The sequence below is a fragment of the Panthera uncia genome, chromosome A2, assembly GCF_023721935.1.
Source record: "Panthera uncia isolate 11264 chromosome A2, Puncia_PCG_1.0, whole genome shotgun sequence".
NCBI classification, from domain to species: Eukaryota; Metazoa; Chordata; class Mammalia; order Carnivora; family Felidae; genus Panthera; species Panthera uncia.
In genome coordinates, this window is record NC_064816.1 from 149018660 (window position 1) to 149038181 (window position 19522).

Consider the following 19522-nt stretch of genomic DNA (forward strand, 5'->3'; position numbering starts at 1 on the left):
GTGTGTGTGTGTGTGTGTGTGTGTGTGTGTGTGTGTGTGTGTGTGTGTGTGTAGGCAAACTAAAAATCAAAAAACAGCCTGCAGGGGCCCCCTGGAGATGAAGCCTCAGGGTTGGAACAATTCTTAAGCATCGTTTAGACCAATCCCCCCTTGACACTCAAGCCTCTTGTGCAGAATTTCTAAAAAATGGATTACGGTCACCAGCAATGGGAGCTCATCGCTCAAAGCAGGTTATTTTATCTTGGAATAATTCTGACTTCTGACTGTTCAGAAGTGCTCCTTTAGAAAGTTGGAATTTCCCCCATCACTTCCAGTATGGAACCCACCTCCACCTCTCAAGGTCACCAAAAACCACCTAAATTTCCTCTTCCACATAATACGTATTTGATAAGTAGTTTTTCAGTGCATCCTAAGCACACTCTCTGATCTTCCAAGTCTTCTGTTTCCAACTACATGTTCCAAAATCTGTCAGACTGTCCCCTCACCATCCCATGGCTCTCCTGAAACGACCAATCGGCTGCTCTCCCTATTACAGCATCATCTCTAGAAACCAAAACATTACTCTAACCAAGGCCCTGAAATTTTCCATCACAAAATGGAGAATTCTAATGGCAGTTCTGGGCCAAGAGGAGAGCACTGGCAGGCAAGCTGACAAGGGACATATCTGAGGACAACATGGACAAGTTGCACGGAAGACCAGATTGGTCCTCTAGATGCACGATAAAAAAAAAAAAAAAAAAAAAAAAATCTCATGGATCCATTCCTTGGGTCTGAAGGATAGATGCAAAATCCAATCAACCATTGCTCTTATCTCTAATTTATTCTGTTTCATCAAACCCCAGAAACCACCCAGCTCTCCTTGGAATGAGATGCTTTATTTCATGTAACATGGCCCAGGACTGGATGTTTGCCAATATGTAAATTTTCCTTCTTTGACTCCAGAACCCAAACAAATGGATTATGTTCCCCAAATTCCATGAAGGTACTAATTCTGTAGAATGGCCATGGTACTCCTAGAGTTTCATTCTAAACAGAGAGAGGCATTTCTCTGCAGAGAAGTATCTCAGCAACTTTGTTCTAATATATAATTAAATCCCCTCCTGGATACTTTTGCAGTTATGTTTTATAGCTTATTTTGAATGTTCATATTTTATCAGAAAATTATAATTTTCCTCTAAACACGAGCTTTTACGAGGCTTTTGAATTATGATGGCTGGCTTCATATTTCAACTACAAAACAGTGAAAAGAAATAGCAAAAACTGTCCCTCACACATTGTTCCAAAGAGTACCAGGTCTTCCAATCCCCCTGTCTTCCTGTACCCCACAGCCCTGGGTCTGGGTGCACTCTGACCAGCTGCAGGGACCCCAGTTTTGATGACTTGGGTAGGAGTAGCTGATTTCAAAATGGAACAGATCGGCCTGGGGAGAAGAGTGAAGAGACCTTGTGTTTTGCATGCTTTCGGACTCAGCTTGAATATCTCCTCCACTGAGAAGCCTTCCTAGCCAGTCAGGCACCTATCATTTTCTAGCCTTGTCCTACTTCTTTCTCATGACATGCATATTTGTTAGTTCAGAGGCTTACTGTCTGCATCCCAAGTAGACTATCAACTCCAAGAGGGTCAGTGCAATATCTTTTTTTTTTTTCAATGTTTATTTTTGAGAGAGAAAGAGAGAGAGAGAGAAGGAGAGGGAGACAGAGCATGAGTAGAGGAGGGGCAGAGAGAGGGGGAGACATAGCACTTAAAACAGGCTCCAGGCTCTGAGCTGTCAGCACAGAACCCGAGGTGGGGCTCGAACCCACGAACCGCGAGATCATGACCTGAGCCAAAGTCAGACGCTTAAGCAACCGAGCCACCCAAGTGCCCCACAATGTCTTCTTTATTCAACACTGAGTAGCCAACTCCTTGCACATTAGACACAACAAATGTTTGCTGAGTGAAAAAAAAATGAATGGATGGATGAATAGAAGAACTGGGAAACATGACAGGTGTTCTCTTAGAAGCGGCTCCATTGGGACATGCCTCTGAAAGATTGTTTTCCCTTTCCCTCCCCCCATGCTCCCCACGTTCTCTCTTGCTCTACATACACATCGCCAAAGACCCAGAGACATGAGTCCGTCAACTCCCAGCCCAACCTGACCAATCCAGCCACACAAAACCCCTCACCACAAAGTTCAGACGTGAAACTCAACCCCAGGAAAGACTAGCCCGTCTCTGAGAAGCCTTCTGTAGGGTCCTAGGGGAACCCTCACTCAGCAGGGGGAATGCACAACACGTAGAAGTTGCTGAGTTGTTTGTACAGTAGTGACCGCACTGTGACAGAGCCCACCCATCTGCAGCCTCCAGGCCCTCAGCCATGAACCTTTACATCGTTATCCATGAGGCTTCGCATGCTTCCTCTGCGTCCTTGCCAGAGAAATCTCCTAATTTGTTGGTCACTGGTGGACTTTAACCCAAGTGTTTACAATAGACTTGTGTTGCCACCAAGGTGTCTTTGGCTCCCTTGTGTCCTAATCTTCTGCTTGTTGTCCTCAGGTGTCTGGCTTGGAGTCCAAACCCGTAATGGACAGCGTCCTGTTTTTACGTGACAAAAGGTGGGAAGAGGTCAGAAGTGTCCTGACTTCTGCTTTCAGTCCTGAGAAGCTCAATGAGGTAAGACGCGGGAAAAGCAGACTCACCCCACCCCCTCCCCGAAAGAGGTTTCTTCTCTCCAAATGGTGACGGAGCGCTGGTTCACACCACATCACTTGTCCAGAAGGTGCATTAAAATGCCCTGCCCACTGGGGCCTCCTATGCTGCAGGGCATGTGTCCGAGTGTCTTCCATTTGTCCAGCCTCCCCCATCTCCAATTGCTGCGAAGCAATTGTGAGTCTACAGGCACTCCTGTGAAGTCCCAAGACTCTGCCCCAGGCATTTTGGGGGCGCCCAGGAGAAAACCGGAGGAGGGCCCTCTCATGCTTCCAGGTCAGAGAGATCACCTGGGGATCTTGTTAAAATGCAGATTCTGACTCAGCAGGTCTGAGATTCTGCATTTCTAATAAACTCCCAGGTGATGCGGATGCATCTGAACGGTGAAACACCTCTTACACAGCAAGGAACCAGAGAACAGGTTGAAACACAGGTGAGCTGTGAGTCCAGTCAGAAATAGGGAAGAGGTGGCCGCGGATCACTGGGGAGGAGTGAACTCTAGGCACGCAGGCATGCCCAGGTTAACCTTGGGGGCCAAGTCAGTGGACCAGGGGGCATCCACAACATGCTACCAGCTCTCAAACTCTGGGCTCCCTCTTCCCCCCCCCCCCCCCCGCGCCACAGACCCGCCCTTTTCTTCGGGCTGTCTGTCCTGCCTCTTGGCCAAGTTCTGTCACACTTGATCTTCACTGATGGCCTCTCAATTGCTGGTGCGGCTTCGGTGTCTGCTCTGAATTTTGTAAGAACTCGGGACTGTGCACTTGAACCCTTCTGATGTGAAGCACTCAGGGACTGCCTCAGTCAGAGTCCCAAGTGCCCCGGGCAACTCCAAAGCAAGTGTCCTTCCAGACTCATCCACCATGTCTAGCTGTTCCAGAAAACCTGGGCTCAGAGTGGCCTGTCTTCAGTTCACTAAGTGAAAGCTGCTCTTAATCACAAGATGCTCATCCGTACAGTCCTGATTAATTCCTAGAAATCTTCTAAAGCCCCGCCCCCAGGGAGAGGAGAGGTCCCATACTTCACAACTAATCCCATCCAATATAACTCACTCAGAAACCAGTGGTCCTGCCCACGTTCAGTGAGGTTTTGTGTTTCCACACAGCCTTTGGTATTTGAGGGCAGAGGGTGAGCTGAGCTCATATAGCACCAGCTAAAGCCCACCAAGCTTTTAGCTGTGCCAGCACCACTCTGAGAGCTTCCCATGTATATTAACACGCTTAATCTTTACCACATCCCTTTGACGTAAATACGATTACGAGCACCCTCATTTCACAGATAAGGAAACTGAGGCACAGAGAGATGAAGTTTTGTGAGCACGTCACACGGCTTGTAAGTCGGAGCCAACATCCTAATCCAGCTCCTGAATACGCTTAACCTCTCTGCCCGGCTCCTCTACCCTATGTGTGATTTTTGAACACTGTCCTAAGGCTCCGTGGGACTGTCCCAGGGGCTATCTGGAGGGCAGGGGGAAGGGGAGCACGTGGGGGTTATGTTGGAAACCTAGGGGGCTCAGGAGCAACACTTCTGTGTTTTCTGCCTAAGTTTGGAACCAGCTGAGGTATGGAAACACATTTCCCACAGAGGACATACAAATCTCTCCTTTCTTACCGGTATGCCCTTTGAGAAACGTAGCTCTGCCATCTGGTCACTTGGGCCTGCCAGGAGTTCACCCGGACGGGGACGCTGCAGCCTTACCGGCAGGAGGGCAGAAAAGCACACGGGAGCCAGATTCCGACGGCTGCCCATTCACACTCAGTCCCTTCCTCCCAGCTCCCAGTCTGGCAAGGGAGGGTGTGGAGAGCAGGAGACACCGCCCTCCTCAGCCTCGTGGGCACATGGGAATCACCTGGGAGCTTCCAAAACCATTGGTGTCTGGGTCCCACGTCTAGACATTCCGATTCAATTGGCCTGGCTTGGAATGCAGTCTGGGTCTGAGGCTTTGCAACTCCCGGGGTGATTCCGATGTGAAGCCAGCGCTGGGAGCCCCCACCTTGTGGAAGTTCCCCGAAAGGAAACACAGGGAGGGGAGGTCTCCCCTCAGCTGAAGCAATGGGCCCTGCTCCACACTCCGGCTGGGTGAGAGACTGAGACTCAGGTGAGGATCTGTTTGAAGAAAGGGCCTGCTCCTTCAAAACTTGCACAGCTGGGGTGCCTGAGTGCCTCCGTCGATTAAGCGTTGGTTAAGTCGATTAAGCATCAGCTCAGGGCACGATCTCACAGTTCGGGGGTTCGAGCCCATGCCCGGCGTCGGGCTCTGTGCTGACAGCCTCGAGCCTGCTTCGGATTCTGTGTCCCCCTCTCTCTCTCCCCCTCTCCTGTTCGTGCTCTGTGTCTCAAAAACAAAAAAAAAGTTAAAAAAAAAAACTTTTTTCATAAAAATAAATAAAATTTGCAAAGCAGTGTTTTGACCACCCAAACAGGTGGAGGGAGAGTCACCTTTATTACGTGTAGCCAGTAAAGTACTGAGTTAACCAACAGTAGAGGAAGGAACGAGAAGTAGGTAAATCATGGGTGGACATCACTAGCTCAAACGTGTGGCAGCACACTTCTTTATTTTAGGAAAAGGTGATTTGGCAGGTGATTTGGATGCGGAATCTCATCATTTGTTAAAAAGAAAATGATGAAGGATACCAGATTTTTTTTTTTTTTAAAGGAAGCTTCAAGAAAGGGAAAAAAAGTTTTCTTGACAGATTTAAGCTATGTTTCTTTGGGGAAAACAAATAAATCCGAATGTTTTTTTCAAGGTCTAGATTTCTTTAGCACCTTATAGAGTATACTCCAGAAATGGATATGATGTCATTTCGCAAACAACCTCCATGCTCCTGGGATCCAAAGCATTTTCTCCTCCTGGTTCAGAAATCAAATTCTCAGAACCTGAATTAGGTGCAGAAAATAGAGTTCCTTCAAGTGTTTTACTGCACTGAGGTACCTAGGGGAAGGAGGGAGGTCATAAATGACAGGGAGGGAGGCAGAGGGAGCCGGAGGTGGGAGAAGAGGGGGAGAGGAAGAAATTTCTTTTTTTTTTTTTTTTAAGTTTATTTTGAGAGAGAGAGAGAGAGAGAGAGAGCGTGCCTGAACACGCAAGAGCACGAGCTGGGGAGGGGCAGAGCTAGGGAGAAACAGAATCCCAAGCAGGCTCACTGCTGTCAGTGCAGAACCCAGACACGGGGCTTGAACTCACAAACCGTGAGATCACGATGTGAGCCGAGATCAAGGGTTGGATGCTTAGCCAACTGAGCCACCCAGGTGCCCCCAGGGGGAAGAAACTTCACAGACCGGATTCCCTGGGGTTTGCTTCCATTCTACCCCATTACTTAACATACACTCCCAGTCAACTTAACTCTATTGAAAACCTTCTTTCCACTTAATATACTTTAAGTTCTTGGGTTTCCATTAGAAAGGATGCCATTCCAGTGGCAGCAGTAGACCTCCTTCTCCCCACCTCTGGAGCATTTAGACCGAATTTAAGGTTCTTGGTGGGGGGTGGGGCATCTAAATAGATGCATCAGCAAGTTGTTGACTGCAGATCTGGAGCTCAGGAGAGAACGGCAGGAAAGATGGTCCTCAAAAACACAGACATGGGCGAGCTCACCCCCCGAGTGCATGCAGTCTACCTAGGAAGAGAAGAGGGTGGTGGGGAGAACCATATCTAAGTGCAGGGCGGAGGAGACACCTACAAATAAGCCTCGGGAAGAAAAGCCTGCGAGTCCAGGAGAAAGTGGAAGGGAAATGCATTGCAAGGAGCAAGGAGCAAGGAGCGGCCAGAGGTGTTCAGCGCTGCTGAAATAGAGAGGAACGCCAGGATGAAAAAATAGGTGACAAAGATAATATTTTCAAACATTAAATCACACGCCCTGTGATTTTCTTTCCTGCACTGAGTCAATGGTGCCTGTTGCTCCCGAAGGAGGAAGGGGGTGCCTTCCAGAACAAGGAGGTCGGTGCTCAGTCTTGAACAGCAGATCAGGCTTTCTCGAGTCCTATTGGGACAGGGGTCTTGGAAGTTAAACAGTCTCGGGAGAGAAAAGAGTTTTCCTAATTTCAAAGGGAGGTTCCTTTGGAATCCAAAGAGCAAGATTTGGGGCTCTGAGCGTGGAGCATCACTCTACACCAGGTTGTAGACAGGATGGAGGATATGACAAGGGGGTGGGTTTTTATCCTGGGGAAGATGGGTGGAGAAGGAGGGGAGGAGGGCAGGGTACCAGACTTTAGTGCCCCTGACTGCCTCCTTGCCCAGCATAAGTGAGTCACCTTTATTGCATGTAGCCAGTAAAATACTGAGTTAACCAATAGTTTGGGTTAACCAATAGTTAACCAAACTAACCCTCTAAGTTTCTGGATGCATTCTCTGGACCTTAACCTCCCACTGGCCTTTGCTCTCTATGTCACTGGTCCTCAAACCTGTGTGACCAAGGGCTGCACCAGAATCACCTAGGATCCTTGTTAAAATACTTAATTCTAGGGGCACCTTGGTGGCTCAGTCAGTTAGGCGTCCGACTCTTGGTTTAGGCTCAGGTCATGATCTCACGGTTCTGGAGTCCCAGCCCTGTGACGGGCTCTGTGCTGGCAGCACGGAGCCTGCTTGGCTTCTCTCTCTCCCTCTCTCTCTCTCTGCCCCTACGTCGCTCTCCTTCCCGCTCTCTCAAAATAAATAAATAAACATTTTTTAAAAAATACATAACTCTAGCCACCCTAGGACCTACAGAATGAGAATGTCTAAGGGTGACTGAGAACCTGTATGTTTTACAAGTTCCCTGGCACAATTCTGGTAAGAGAGTGGAAAGCACTGGTGTGAGTCTTCCTCTTGGTCCCTTGCCTGACCATCTCAGACTCAGGGCTTCCCCAGACTTGCAGGAGCTGGGCCCCAGAACTCTCTATGCCCTTCCCTGCTTTGTTTATTTTTCTCTGTAGTGCTATTGCCAGTGAACAGTCCATTTACTTTACTTCTCTTTTCTTTATTGCTAACTGCATTGCACTAGGCACAGAACAGGCACTCAGTAATGATTTGCTGGATGAATGAATGGATGGATGAATGAAGAATCAGAGTCAGGAAGCTTTCTACTGAAGGATATATGTTGAGACTAAGATAAAAGAAAAATAAAAGGAAATAGTTTTATCAAGGAAAAATTAAATAAGGGGAGGAGGCAAATCGTTGGCTTTCTCTTTGGAGTCACGAGCATATACATGCAGAAACAGAAAAAACAGGCCACAGAGACACAGAGAGGAGAACGAGGCACAGAAGGACATGGGGTGGAGGGGCGGAGACAATAATAAGAGAGGCTCGGACAACAGACCCGAGCCTGCTCTCCACTCGGTTTATGGGCATCTGAGTCAGTTTTCCCTGAAATAGCTTTGAAATATCAATATCTCCATTCCTTTCTGAATTTGTAAGTAGCTTGGGGACTTTTATTATCAAACTTCAGAATTTATTCTTGAAATAAAGATTTGCTTTCCCTTGGAATTCTGAGGCTTTTCTCCTTTAGCACCTTGGTGGTCTGAGTCCTTTACTACCTGTGTCTGGAAGTGTCATTAATATTCAAAGGCTCTAGATGGCACCGTCTTTATCTGCGTGCATATTAGGCAGCATGGGTCAGCAACGCTTGAAAGTTATTTTAGAATCAGCATTATATCATGAAGCCATATTTTTACTTAAAAGAAGATTGGGTTTTGGCTTAAGGCTAGGGGTAACACAGAAAGATGCAGAACTGGTGAAAATTTAGTTGCTGCATCCCTGATTCCAGAAAAAAAAGGCCACCGAAATCATATAGTCCAGTGACAGCCACGCTATTGAGGTTTAAGTTACAGGACTGCTGAGCACCGCTGAGGAAACAAAGGATTTTTTTTTATTAGAGAACATCTTGCCCAGCTGACCTGCCAGAGTTTTCACCCTGTCCCCTAAAAGATTAAGTTTTTAAAAAGGGCAACCAGTAGATTTATTGAGATTTTTAGAGTCTTGTGCTAGATTCTTTCCCAAAGACTATTAATGAGTAACCCTGGGGTTGTGTAAAACTTTATTATGGGTCAGGAAGTAAATAGATTTAATTTTAAGAAACAAAACTGGGACTAAATTAATTCTCCTCTGAGGGAAAAATATAAATAAGGGGGATTCCCTGGGGACCGAGGTTAGCACTAATTTTATTTTTGAATTTTGTAATTCATCTGAAAGAGGGAGCACACCATGAAATCTACACATTTGTATATTCCTCTAAGCTCTTCTGATTTTAGAAATATCACATCAATTAGAGTAAGTTTCCAACATTCTTCTAAGATTGTGTAAGTCAACACAAAAGTGGCAGCTAGCTTTCAGTGTAACCAAGAAAGTATAAAATAATACATTTAAGAGAAAAGCATCAAGACCATACTTCTATGATAATGAACTTTCAAGCTATGAATTACTACTGAGGAAAAGGGTTTGACAGGACCCGTGGTCATACAATTCCGGAAAACACTGCAAACCATCTTCTGAGCGATTTGCTATCTACCTTAACATATTAACAGGTTGGGAGAGATCTGCAGTGAAGAAATCTGTTTAATCTTGTTCTGGGCTTAAGTTTTAGTTAAGTTTTTAGTAGGTGAAAGCATGGGTCGTTAACATCAAAGTCAACTACTGAGAGAAATGAGGCCACGGGGCGCTGTGACTTTGGTGGTAGAATCCATGAGGGCGGCCATTTTTAAGTGGCTCCAAATTGGTTGGACCACGGATGCAACCCAATGTGGTGGCTTGTGTCTTCTCAGTCCTCAAAGCACTGTAGAAGTGATGGTTATTGCCTCATTCACCCACAAAACTAAGCTGATGGTGACTGAGCAGATACAGGAGACCTGGAAGCTTCAGGCATGACAGCCTGAGCTAGGCTGGGCGTGTCACTCAACACTAAATGAGCCAATCATATCTCTGTGGATAGGGACTCAGTTAAAGAAAAGCCAGACCGACAGGGAAGGCTGGTATCTCTCACAGTCGCTGAGAATCCAGCTCTCTGCCTAATTTTTCACTTTCATCCAGATGTTTCCTGTCAGGAAGGCACAGTCAATAATGTATGAATCTTAAAGGCGGAGGCAGATGTGGTTATTATTCCCTCCAGGCCTCTCCTGCCTTGGAGAAGACATATTACTCCAGAATGACTACAATTTTAAAAAATTTAAGTTGATATAGCCAGCTTATGAGTAAATGCATAGCTACGATCATTTCAGTGCAAAGGCTTCACAGAATTACAGTCTTCATCATGGTTTAGTTTGGCCTTTAAATTTTCACCGTACACTCTCTGGATGATCATGCATGAGGGCTTCTAGGACAGGACCCAGGCTTCCAGTAATGTTGCAGCAAGCAGCTTTCTCTCGGCTGCATGAGCCTGCAGCAGTCTATTTTTAATATTTGCTTTTATTTCTTAATCTTTTCAAACAATAAAAATGAAAGTCATTATAACCAAGTGTGGCTGTGGCAATAAATACTTCGGAGTCCAAAAAGACCTTGTCCCTGCCTGACCAGTTGCCCATTTTGCAGAATGTCTGGGTATTTATCTAGCAGCAAGAGACCATTATCTTTCAACACAGTTGTATTCCACTGACACCTAATCTCCTAATTAAAATCAGTATAATGATGGACTGCTTAAATTCTGGTTAAAATGTTCCTTTTCCATTTGCATTTAAAAGAAAACACACTCCTCATCACGGGTACCCCATCCTGGGCTATAATTTGGCTTTCCTTTGCCAGAATCATAATGTCACTCTGACTTGCCACTGGTTAAATCTAACCGAGCATCTAAATGTGCCTCCCAGCTTGGCTGTTGCTTGGCAACACCAGCAGCCACCTCCTCATCGGGGTGAGTTCTAATTGGTCACAACTCTTGACAGGAACCGCTGACTTATTAGAAATGACACTTGATTATTCACCTAGATGGCTAGAGCTGATACTTAGCAGCAGGAAATTCTGCATAAAAATAAGTTGTGGATGTTTTTAATATCTAGATGGCAAAAGGAGATAAGTTTTGTTAACTGGTATTAATTTTACATGTTAGCCACCCGTTTAAAGCACTTTAAGGTATTAATCTTTTCATGTTTGAAGCCAACAATATGCTCAAATACCATCTCCCATCCCCATGAGCTGACCCTTATTTATTTAGAAAAGTCCCCCTCTGACATCAGTTCCAAAACAGCACTGCCCGCAGGTCTGAGAGTGCCAAATAGAACGAAACATTAAATTTATAAAATTCAATGAAGGTTTATTAGTTCCCGTCTTTAAGGGGTTTACAATGCAGAAGGGCAACAAGGGCATATTCCTACATGATTACCAAGTATGGAAAACAGTGACAGAGTTCACATCCTCTTTGGAGCATCAGAAGCCACTCTGGGGGGCAAGGGGTAGCATTGGAAGTGAGTCCTGAAGATTCGACGGAGTTTCGACAGAGGGAGAAGGTGCATTGCAAGTGGAATGAGCTACAGGAACAAAGGCATCTGGATGAAAAGTACAGGATGTGTTCAGGGAACAGAGGAGTACAAATTGGCTGGAACACACAGTACATGAGAGAAAACTGGAGAAGTAGGTTGAGGCACCGACAGTTCTGTGCCCGGGGCGTGTTTGGTGCGAGCTTCACTGGAGAGTGAGGAGCTATTAGGTACTTGAAAGGGAGGGACTAAGGAAAGAGACTTCCCCTGGACCCGTGCGACAGACACTTGTGGAGCAGATGAGGACAGCTACAAGTCAGACCTCTGGAGTGTCCCCTTTCCATGGCCCCAGGGGGACAGCTCCCAAGGGCCGTATTTTGATCTCAGGGCTTTTTTCAGAATCCCTCTTCATATGTAGACAAATGAGTCACCCCGCCTATACACCATCGAGGTATGGGGGTCATCTCAGTTTGAAGCATAAGATAATGCAGGAGTGCGGTGCCAGAGTGTCAGTGAAGCATCCGACTCCGGCTCAGGTCATGATCTGGTATGTGAGTTCGAGCCCTGCATCCTGCTCTCCACTCTCGGTGAAGAGCCTGCTTTGGATCCTCTGTCTCCCCCCCCTCTCTGCCCTTCTCCTACTTGTGCACTCATGTGTGTGTGCACAAGCTCTCGTGCTCTCTCTCTTGCAAAAATAAATAAACATTAAAAAAAAAAAAAAGGCAATGCAGAAGGACCGTCTCCTTCCCTCTCCTTGCTCAGGAAATGGGTCTTCCCTAGCACTCAGGCCAACTCTGTTTTCCAAACTTCCAGGGCTCTGAAGGCTTAATGGTATTTATTTGTTTTCCAAGTTCATGGCATCATAGCTGCATGAAGTGAAATTATAACCTAGAAACAAACAGACTGAGGAATAAAGGGAATGCGGATTCTGATTTTGGAGGAAAAGGCAACAAGCCAGAAGTCAGAGGATCTGGATTTCTAATTCCCACTTTTACTAAATCATTGGAGCATAAAAATAACCAGATTTAGGTCTTTATGTAATTGTGAAGTCAGTGCATCAAAGAAATACAAAAAGACTTTCTTACGGAAGTGGAGCAAGTAGGGGGCTCATGGATCCAACCCTCTACTGTGCCCAACTAGGAAGTTGCCTGTTCTTTCCATGGTCTCTAAGTCACTTTCTTAATCTGATGCTTAGTGACCGCCTTCAAATCCTAGAATGTCCATGGAAAGGGACTTCAGAGTGCATTTCAACTGGCCCCTCATTTGGGGATGAGGACCCCAGTTCAGAGAGATTCAAATGACTTGCCGAAAGTAAGAGGTAGAACCAACACGGGTACACGGTCTTTCACAAGGGCCAGCTCCCAGCAAACAGCACTGCATTTAAACTAAGATAGAGCTCTTCAGTTGATGAATGTTCCTTCTATGTCAAGGCGCTCAATGAGTATTCAGTCAATCTGCCATCACATAGATACTTCTAGATACTCAACTGAATGTGTTGCACTGAGTTCATTCCTGACAGAATACTGACAACTTCAATAGTACGTGACAATATACAAGAGTGGCCACAAGAAGGTGACATGGAGAGTGTATTATCTATTGCTGTGTAACAAATTACCCCAACCAAAGCTTAGCAGCTTAAAACAACAAAACTTTATTAGCTCGTGGTTTCTGTGGGTCAGGAATCTGGCATGGATTAGCCAGACACCTCTCTTTCAGGGTGTCTCTATGTAGTAATCAAGCTGTTGGCCTGGGCTGTGATCTCATCTGAAGGCTTGACTGGGGGAAGATCTGCTAATCTTACAACCATAGTTATTGGCAGGATTCCATTCTTGGTGGGCTTTGGAAAATAGGATAAGTAGCTTGTTCTTTGTCCTTCAGCCAATTGAGATACTTAGATAATAACAAGTATTTTCTTTTTTGAAAAGAATCTTTTAATGTTTATTCTTGAGAGAGAGAGAGAGAAAGAGAGAGAGACAGAGCATGAGCGGGGGGGTGGGGGGAGCAGAATGAGAGAGGGACACAGAATCCAAAGAAGGCTTCTGGCTCTGGGCTGTCAGTACAGAGCCTGACGCAGGGCTTGAACCCACAAGCTGTGAAGATTATGATCTGAGCCAAAGTCGGACATTTAACCAACTGAGCCACCCAGGCACCTCAGCAAGTATTTTCATTAGACCAATCTGGTGTTGAGTACAGAATGGATTGAAAAGTGAAAAGAAAGGAGTCTGGGAGGCTCTTAAAAAAATTTTTTTTTTAGTACACCTATGTGTCAGGCACTACACAAAGTACTAAGATTACAAAGATGCTTCCACCGCTTTGTTCTTAAGAAGCAGGATGACAGCCGTATTCCAGGTGACAGGTGGCAAAGCCTGAATTAGAATAGTCAGTGGGGAGATAAACATGATACAAGGAAGTGATATTAACATGGTGAGGCCAGAACAGGTGGATCAGATGTGGCACTGTCTATGAGGAATAAGAGGAGAGAAAATGTTGCCAGGTATCCAAACCGGTCTGGGATCATGGGGGTCCTCAAGAGGACAGCCAACCTACCTTCTAGGGCCAAGCCTTTTATGTATATGATCTCTATCAAACTCTTCAAGGGAGGTCTAATTATTCCCATTTTGCAGATGAAGAAACAGACTCAATAAAGTTAAGCAATTTGCCCAAGGTCACACAAGTAAAAAGTGCCAAGGAGAGGAAATCTGATAATTGGCAGAGGCTTTGAGTATTTGCTCTCCCAGGGTCAAGTGTATTTAACAAGGTCAGCATCTCAGCCTCAAAGAAGGACACTCCAGTGATGAAATTCTGGGGATCACCTAAAAGGAGAGAAGAAAGCCTTTGAGCAGGAGAACTTCTTACCCCTTCTTTGTCATTACCTCACGAGTTCTCTTTTGACTACTCAGAAAGCTCTCTCCACCTTCTTGAATTAACTCTATTGCCCTCTGTCTATACCTTGACTCAGAATTCCCTAAACATAGTCAGTAAAAAAATACACACACACACACACACATATATATATATGGATATATCCATATATATCTATATCCATATGTGTGTATATATATCCATATATGTATACATGTATATATGGAGATATATATATATATATATATATATATCCATCCTTTTTTTTTTTAACTGGATGATTTAACCATACAGTCAACCCCAGGTGAGCAAGGACTTCTTCCTTGAACAATTTCTTTCCCAGGCTGAGGATGATACTTTACACTTGATGGTGACTGCTAGTTACCAAACAGCTGACCAGCCATACACTCAGCATCTTCTAGAATAAAGACAGAGGTGAGAGAAGGAAAACAGGTAACTTTCCCCCAGGGGGTATGGCTGCTAGACTGTCATCCCCAAAAAGAAATCCTTCTTTTAAAACCTAATAACGTTAATATTTTATCTGATGGTAAGTATAACATATGTGCATTGTGAAAAATGTGGGGGAAAAAACAAAAATAAAAATTTCTCATTATCCTTCAAAGATGAAATGTAACAATCCAATGAGAATCTTTTATTAAGATCTGACGATAGCATTGTGTGTTCATCTGTGCGTGTGTGTTTGCACAAGCCACCTATGCCTGCCTGTCTGCAAATCTACGGGAATAACTGCTGGGCTTGTGGATTGTATGAAGATGATTGCAAGCCCATCAAAGAGAGCTTTTGTTTGTATGCAACTCATGTAAGAGTGAATATTCCATAACTACTTGTGTATAATGCAAGGAAGAAAGTCTGAAATGATGGCTATTGGCCAACATACAGATCATGCTCTACTGTCCTATAATATTTTCTCTGCATTGCTTTTTAAAAACATTTTTCATATTACATGCCCCATCTCATATCACATTAACCCAAATAAAAATGTCATTATCCATTCAGTGCAAAAAAAAGCAGGCAGAGCATGGTAGAAAATTACAATCATGCCAGTCAGCCGCAAAGCATTCTAGTTACAAGCACGTAGAGGAACCGATGGTGGGCAGTGGGGACAGCCCCCCTTTGCACTGTCCAGCATACAACTGGATTCAGTATGGATGGACCCCTCTTTATACACAGGGCACACTTCTGAAGAGTTAAGTGGAAACCGTATTTTATGTCGCATACCATTTTTGTTACATTAAGGAAGCTGGAAGCTTGATATCTAAAAGGACTTCCTTTCAAACAGTATTTTTGTTTTTACCATGTTCTTATTCCTCTAAAACAAATCTAAGAGAAATTTTGGTATATGGGATTTTATTAAAATAGAGTTCACTTGTACCACCAAGTTTATTAAAATAATGGAAGAATGTAGCCAGTGAAGCCAGTCATAGAAAGGTGGCTGAGAGAGTACAGAGTTCTCCAAACACAAAGGTAGTCTAAGAACTTTTGAGAATGATGGCCCAGAGGCCATTAAAAATGACCCGTTTAGGGGCACCTGGGTGGCTCAGTCAGTTAAGGCTCCGACTCTTGATTTTGGCTCAGATCATGCTCTCACGATTTGTGAGATTGAACCTGATGTTGGGCTCTGTGCTGACAGCATGGAGCCTGCTCGGGACTCTCTCTCTCCCTCACTCTCTGCCCCTCCCTTGCTCTCTCTCAAAATAAATAAAATAAACATTTTTTTTAAAGTGACCCATTTACATGCACTTTTGTACTGATGGATTATTAAGTGGACAGTTTGTGAGCATTTAGAAAAGAACGCAGTTGGCATAGAGAGCCCACCCAGTTATCAAGAATCAGTCAGGATAGCCATCTAATCCCTGTTTTGAGCGGACTTCGGGACAGGCATGTGAGGTCAATTACATTTCTATTTGGGCACATCATTTGACAAAGTCTTCCCCAGCCAACTGACTGGTAATTGCTGCCTGGCTGAATATTCACTTAGGCTCACCCACAGCTGGCTGAGGGGCCAGAAACGGTGACGACTGACCGATTCCACAGCTACGTAAAGTAGCAGTGTGGTGGAGGGCCACGCGGCTCCGTGTCTGATCCTGTATACCAGTGGCGAACTGAATGCAGGCTTAGAAGGCACACTTATCAAGTTTCACGTGGAACCAAAAGGACTAGGCAGTGTTACAGGAGAGGAGATCTGAACGCGTGAGCACATCCTTGGCCCACCCACACTGGGTACAAACACTCTAGGGCTCTAAGCACTTGAAGCTCCATGAGCTAAAAGTCCTTTTCCCCAGGAGTTTCCTCTCCAGAGGCTTCTTCCAGGAGTCTTGGCAACAAGGGGGTATCTCGGATGCTCTGCCATCTCTTCACTGTGTGTGTATGTTCCTCTCCGAGCGTCTGCTCCTTGACCTGCCATGTGGCTGCCCAGGCCACTGTCCCTGGTTCTGGGAACTGACGCAGCCCTGAGCTTAGACTACAGCTCACTCTTACTCAGTGGGAATGTCCTTCTGCTTCTCAGGATGGACTCTGCCAGAGACGCTGTAGCTACAGATCTTTCCTTACCCTCCAGAGACCGTGGGGTTGGCTTGCAGAGCTATGGGAAGGAGGGGTCCAACAAAGCCGATGTCCCTCCAACCAGCCACTCAGGCTGTCCCACTGTGCCGGGGCTTCTCCAATCATCTGAATGTTTGAGGGGGAGTGAAGAGCTTGTTCTGCTCAGAACACACAGCAGGACAACTTTTCAAGGCAATAAATATAATGTAAGTGTAAATTCGCTTCTAATGAATGGAGCCTAAAGTGTCAAAAAATCAATGGCCTATGGTGATGATTCATGGTCATCAAAAACCTTGTGGTTTTTGTTGACTGGAACCTCAATGTTTGCCTGTCATAGGTGTCTTCTTTTTTTTTTTAATTTTTTTTTCAACGTTTTTTATTTATTTTTGGGACAGAGAGAGACAGAGCATGAACGGGGGAGGGGCAGAGAGAGAGGGAGACACAGAACCGGAAACAGGTTCCAGGCTCCGAGCCATCAGCCCAGAGCCCGACGCGGGGCTCGAACTCACGGACCGCGAGATCGTGACCTGGCTGAAGTCGGACGCTTAATCGACTGCGCCACCCAGGCGCCCCCATAGGTGTCTTCTAGAAAAGTCAACACACACCTGGCTTGTGATTGGCAGACAGGGGAGTGATCCATTTATGATTTTTTAAATAATTTTTTTAATGTTTACTTATTTTTGAGAAGGGGGGGAGGGGCAGAGAGACAGAGGCAGACACAGAATCCAAAGCAGGCTCCAGGCTCTGAGCTGTCAGCACAGAGGCCAACACAGGGCTCGAACTGACGAACTGCGAGATCATGACGTGAGCCGAAGTCAGACGCTTAACCGACTGAGCCACCCAGGCGCCCCAGAGATTTAATAAAGGATCTTACCTGAAATACCATGCTCCATTTATGGAGCTGCCTTTCAAGAGTGACACTGATGACTGAGGGAGGCAGGGAGAGAGAGAGAGAGAGAGCCTGTGCAATGAGATTGGAGAAGTGTGTGTAGACCATGTGTACGATGGGTGCTGAAGGGATGGGGAAGAACTGTTTGGTCTGTGAGGAGAAGCAGCACCTGCCGTCTGAGTATTGGAAGCACTACCAAGAGGAAGAAGGCAATGAAAGCAGTGTGAGGTTGTTAAAAGGGGCAGATTTTGGCTCAGAACAACATATATTCTAACAAGTAGATTAACATTTTGTAACTTTCCCCAAATCCTCGAGACTTTAAGAGCAAAGACTGAGGCTTACATAATCATTCCAACTCCTTCACTCATTCAACAAAGAATTACCATGGGCTAAGGCCCTGTTGTAGGTTCTGGGGCCATAAAAATGAACAAAAAGACAAAAACCTCCCCTGGCCTCCACTAGAAGTTATATTCTAGTGTCAAAATAGTAAAACCTAAACATATTTAACATTTCAAAAATGTTTTCCATAAGAAATGGTCAGAACGAGGTATTAGGGCGGGCTGCTTTAGCTACGATGTTGTTCTAGAACGGGCACTGGCTGGAAGGATTCCCCTTGATGTTTCCGACCTGGCTTTGCAAACATGAGGGAGAAAACAGAAGGTCATGTGGCTGCCCGTTAGCTCCACAGAGAATTCCATCCACTTGAGCCAGACGGCTGGGGTCAACGTGGTGGCGGCCAGAAGTGAGATCCAAACTTGCTAGATAATAATTACACAAATGTTCGCAACACCATTCTCTGTATCTTTCTGGGCATATGTTAGACGGATTCCAAAATGAAAATATTTTAATATTTAAAAAGGGGGGGGGGGGCGCCTGTGTGGCTCAGTCGGTTAAGTGTCCAACTTGGGCTCAGGTCATGATTTCACGGTTCATGGGTTGGAGGCCCAGGCCCGCGTTGGGCTCTGTGCTGACAGCTCTCGAGTCTGGAACTGCTTCAGATTCCGTGTCTCTCTCTCTCTCTCTCTCTCTCTCTCTCTCTCTCTGCTACTCCCTGTCCCTGCTCACACTCTATCTCCCTCTCTCAAAAATAAATAATAAAACATTAAAAATTAAAAAAAAAAAAAAGAAAAGAAACTCAGCAGTTTTCCTGGGTGGGCATGGAAGGCCTCTTGATGTCAAGGGTTCCCTTATACATACTCAAAAGTTTTAAGCAGCTGAAGCAGAAATGAATAGCCATCCAACAGAAATGCTCTAAAAATGATTTTCGTATTGAATAAGCAGTTGAAATGGACGACCTCACGTTCCTTTGGAGACTAAGATTCTATACTCTAGTAGAAGATCTAAAGTATAATTGGAACCAAGCAAACATGGATTTGGGCTAATTCCAGAGAGAGTACATATGGATTGTGGTCTATTTACTCTCTAATGCTAACCAAATGTCATGCAACCGAGTAGTGATTCTCATTTCTGTCTAAGCACTTAATGATCATTTTTGTAATTATTTCACAGTATTTACTCTACATCCTTTCTTCTTTTTGCTTCCAAAAGAACAGATTGCTTAAGCTAAAGTAGACATTTATGGCGATTGTATGTTATTTGTGAATTTCAAAACTTCCTCTTGAATCTCAGCTGCAGGAAGGTTGCCTTGTCCATTTTCCCAGGAAGGACCACACATAACCTCTGTATCTGCAGCTACTTTAGGTGTGCTCTCTGCATCGTGTCCTAATTACACCTTTGTTATCTGCTATCAGATGACTCCCCTAATCAGCCAAGCCTGTGACATGCTCCTGGCTCACCTAAAAGGCTATGCGGAATCCGGGGATGCTTTCGACATCCAGAGGTAAGGGTGCTACATGGCTACATGACAGATGAGAAATTGCACTTCTGAATTGCTGCTTCTTGTAACTGTACATAATTGCTGGACAATTACCTCGGGACCAGCAAACTATGGAAATGCTAGAGGCTCATAAAAGCATGGGTGGACTGAATAATAAAAAAGGAAACCCCCGTAAAATGTGAAAAGAATATGAACAAAGGCTAGGGTAAGTGTGGCGTGTGGAAGGAAGCCTTGAGTGGGCAGCGGCGTGTGGTTGGACACGCCCTCCGACCTCTGCAGACCCAGGAGTGGGCAGGAAGGACAGGGTC

The 19522-nt window shown here is 45.3% G+C and overlaps 1 protein-coding gene across 1 annotated transcript in view; it reads left to right on the plus strand.

Annotated features, from left to right (window-relative positions):
- Positions 1 to 19522, plus strand: part of TBXAS1 (thromboxane A synthase 1) — a 155689-nt gene that overhangs the window by 79962 nt on the left and 56205 nt on the right. Inside the window, exons 5-6 of the mRNA XM_049643045.1 lie at positions 2536 to 2652; positions 19129 to 19217. Of these exons, the coding sequence (XP_049499002.1) occupies positions 2536 to 2652; positions 19129 to 19217 (206 nt within the window). The remainder of the gene's footprint in view (positions 1 to 2535; positions 2653 to 19128; positions 19218 to 19522) is intronic.